The sequence below is a fragment of the Phoxinus phoxinus genome (genome assembly GCF_949152265.1).
Source record: "Phoxinus phoxinus genome assembly, chromosome: 17".
In the NCBI taxonomy this organism is placed as follows: Eukaryota; Metazoa; Chordata; class Actinopteri; order Cypriniformes; family Leuciscidae; genus Phoxinus; species Phoxinus phoxinus.
Genome location: NC_136892.1, coordinates 30,290,130 through 30,292,686, shown reverse-complemented (window position 1 = coordinate 30,292,686; position 2,557 = coordinate 30,290,130). Strand labels below are relative to the sequence as shown.

General features: G+C 42.1%; 1 protein-coding gene across 1 annotated transcript in view; it reads right to left on the bottom strand.

The window, feature by feature from the left end:
- smad7 (SMAD family member 7) overlaps positions 1 to 2,514 on the bottom strand; it is a 10,585-nt gene extending 8,071 nt beyond the window's left edge. Inside the window, exons 1-2 of the mRNA XM_079586033.1 lie at positions 1,907 to 2,514; positions 836 to 889 (exon numbers count right to left, since the gene is read on the bottom strand). Of these exons, the coding sequence (XP_079442159.1) occupies positions 836 to 889; positions 1,907 to 2,369 (517 nt within the window). The 5' untranslated portion in view covers positions 2,370 to 2,514. The remainder of the gene's footprint in view (positions 1 to 835; positions 890 to 1,906) is intronic.
- Between the last annotated feature and the right edge of the window lie 43 nt (positions 2,515 to 2,557).

Below are 2,557 nucleotides of genomic sequence, written 5' to 3'. Positions count from 1 at the left end.
GGAAAGACGCAAAGCGACACTCCCAAAACCTCAGATTAATCCGGCAGATAAATCAGCTTTTCCTTTATGTGATCCACGTTTCCCAACTCTATCACACACTGATTCATTACCATATTCATATACGGTGCTTTTAAAATGTTCCAAAAAAAAAAAAACTAACAAACTTTGACTAACTAGCAGTTAAAAGAAGAATCGAAATGCTATTTGAATCTGGTACGCATTCAGTACAATGGTGGATATACTTAGAAATATGCCACAAAAAGATTACCATCTTCTTATATACCACATTATTACCATGTCTAAACAACCTGACAAACTAGTATTTGTGATGTTTTATTATAGTTACATATCGCAGGGTGCCATGTTCACGTACCATGGTATTTACATGGTAAGAACAATGCCCAGAAACCTCAAATGCAAGAGATTTTCAACTCAAACTCAAACTAAACTTTTTAAAAACTTACGAGGTGGTGTAAGAAAATCAGGAAACACTTTATTTTACTCTGACCTTGTTACTACACATGTAGTTACTATAGTAATAACTATAAACTATGCATAATAACATGCAACTAACCCGGCTACAGCAAACCTTATCCTAACGCTTTAGTAAGTAAATGTAGTTAACTAATATTTCTCATTACTTAAATGTGTAAAGTGCTTAAAATAAAGTGTAACTGATAATTAGTGGGGTTGTATTGACATGGTAAGAAGAACACTACGATATTATCATAAGTGCAAATGTCTAAAAACTTCATTGCTAGTGATTTTCACCTCGAACTAAACGTTTGAAAATGGCTCCACATCTGCTTAAATTTAAGATGAAACTTCAACTTACCAGGTGGTTTAAGAAAGTCGGTGGGATATCTTGAGTACGGGGGTGGGGGGGATTCTGGAGAAGAAAGAGAGAGAGAGAGGCCGTGAGTGGAGATGTGGGCTGATGATAAGGCCTGGCATTCTCTGGGAAAAGTGTTTGTGTAGAGCTGAGGGTTAGAGGCAGGACAGCTCTGATAAACACACGGCCGCCTGGCGCCAGACTCCACACACACACACACACACACACACTGATCACTGCAAACTAACTTCACTGAACACTGGGGCCTCCGGCGGGTTTCACATGAACAACCACAGACTAGATGTCCAGCTGAAAACTCTGCTGCATTTACACACACACAAACTACATTCGTCACTGCAGAAGAATAATAATCATAATCAGCGGCTCATTCCTGATAACCAAGAATGAAACGGTTGGTTAAGTGAAAAACAGGACTAGTTAGTTACTGAAAAATGTATGACATGAATGTAAGAATGTGGATAATAGTATTACAAAAATATGTGTGTCAAATAGATTTCTTAGGCTATATTCTTGAATTAAGGATCATCTTTATACATACGCCTGAACTATACTGCAGTCTCACTGTTTTACTATAAGAGTATTTTTATAGTATTAAATGAATATTAGATATATCGAAGCAAAGATAGTTTATTTGATCTTCTGCATATAAGAGTCAAAATAATGCTTATTTGAAACCTTCTATATAATTTTATCTATTATCTATATATATATTTATAATATATAACATTATATAGAAGGTTTCAAATAAACAATGAGTGTTAACAGTGCATAAGCCTTATATTAAACATTTTCAACAGCCAAATCCCGTCTATTCTATTCAATTCTATTGTAAACTGATTCTAAATACACTGTAATTACACAAACCCCCACTGTTATATGTATGTTATTATAGTCCTACATACTTGATCTTCTCCACTGAAGAGCCAAAATAACCCTCTCTGTTTCCCCCACCAACTAAACGAACATACATGACAGAAAGCCCGCTGATTTAGCGCATAATTCTGGAGATATTGATCAAAACAACAGAAGAAGCGGGAGAGGAGATGTTCTCACCGAGCTCGCACAGTCTGCTCATATGATGCGGGTTGCAGCACACGAGCTCCGGGTTGATTTTCCCATAGGATTCACAGCACGAAAGTCTCTTTAATTCCGAGGAATGCCGGAGGTCCGGCCACCGGAACACCTTATAGAGCAGCAGCGGGAGCGGGTACGACTGTTGCCCGAGCCTGGAGTCCACTTTCCCGGGGAGGAGGAGGCAGGGGCTCCGCGCACCCCCCCGGGACTCGACCGCCTGTAAGAGCACCTCCAGCTGCTTCTCCTTGATCTTCTTCAGGATCGAGTATGTCAACGCTTTCAGTTCGGCCTCGGTGCCGGGGTTCGGCTTACCGGCTCCCGGTTTCCCGAGGCAGCAGCCCGGGGTCCCGACACCGCGCGTACCGGCGTCCCCGTCACCCTCCACGGGCGCTCGGCTCCTCCAGAGTCGCCGGACGAGCCCCGATCGTTTGGTCCTGAACATGCGGGACGACAAGAGGGTTCCCCGGCTACAAAACGGCCATTTTGTCCGCAAGTCATGAAGATCCGGAGGTCCGAATCCACAGGCGCAGAGCAGACGACGGAGAAACGGCGAGCAGGAGAAGCGCACGCGATCAGTTTCATACGCCAGACTTTAATATTTCACCAGACGTACCGACACAGAATCCAAAA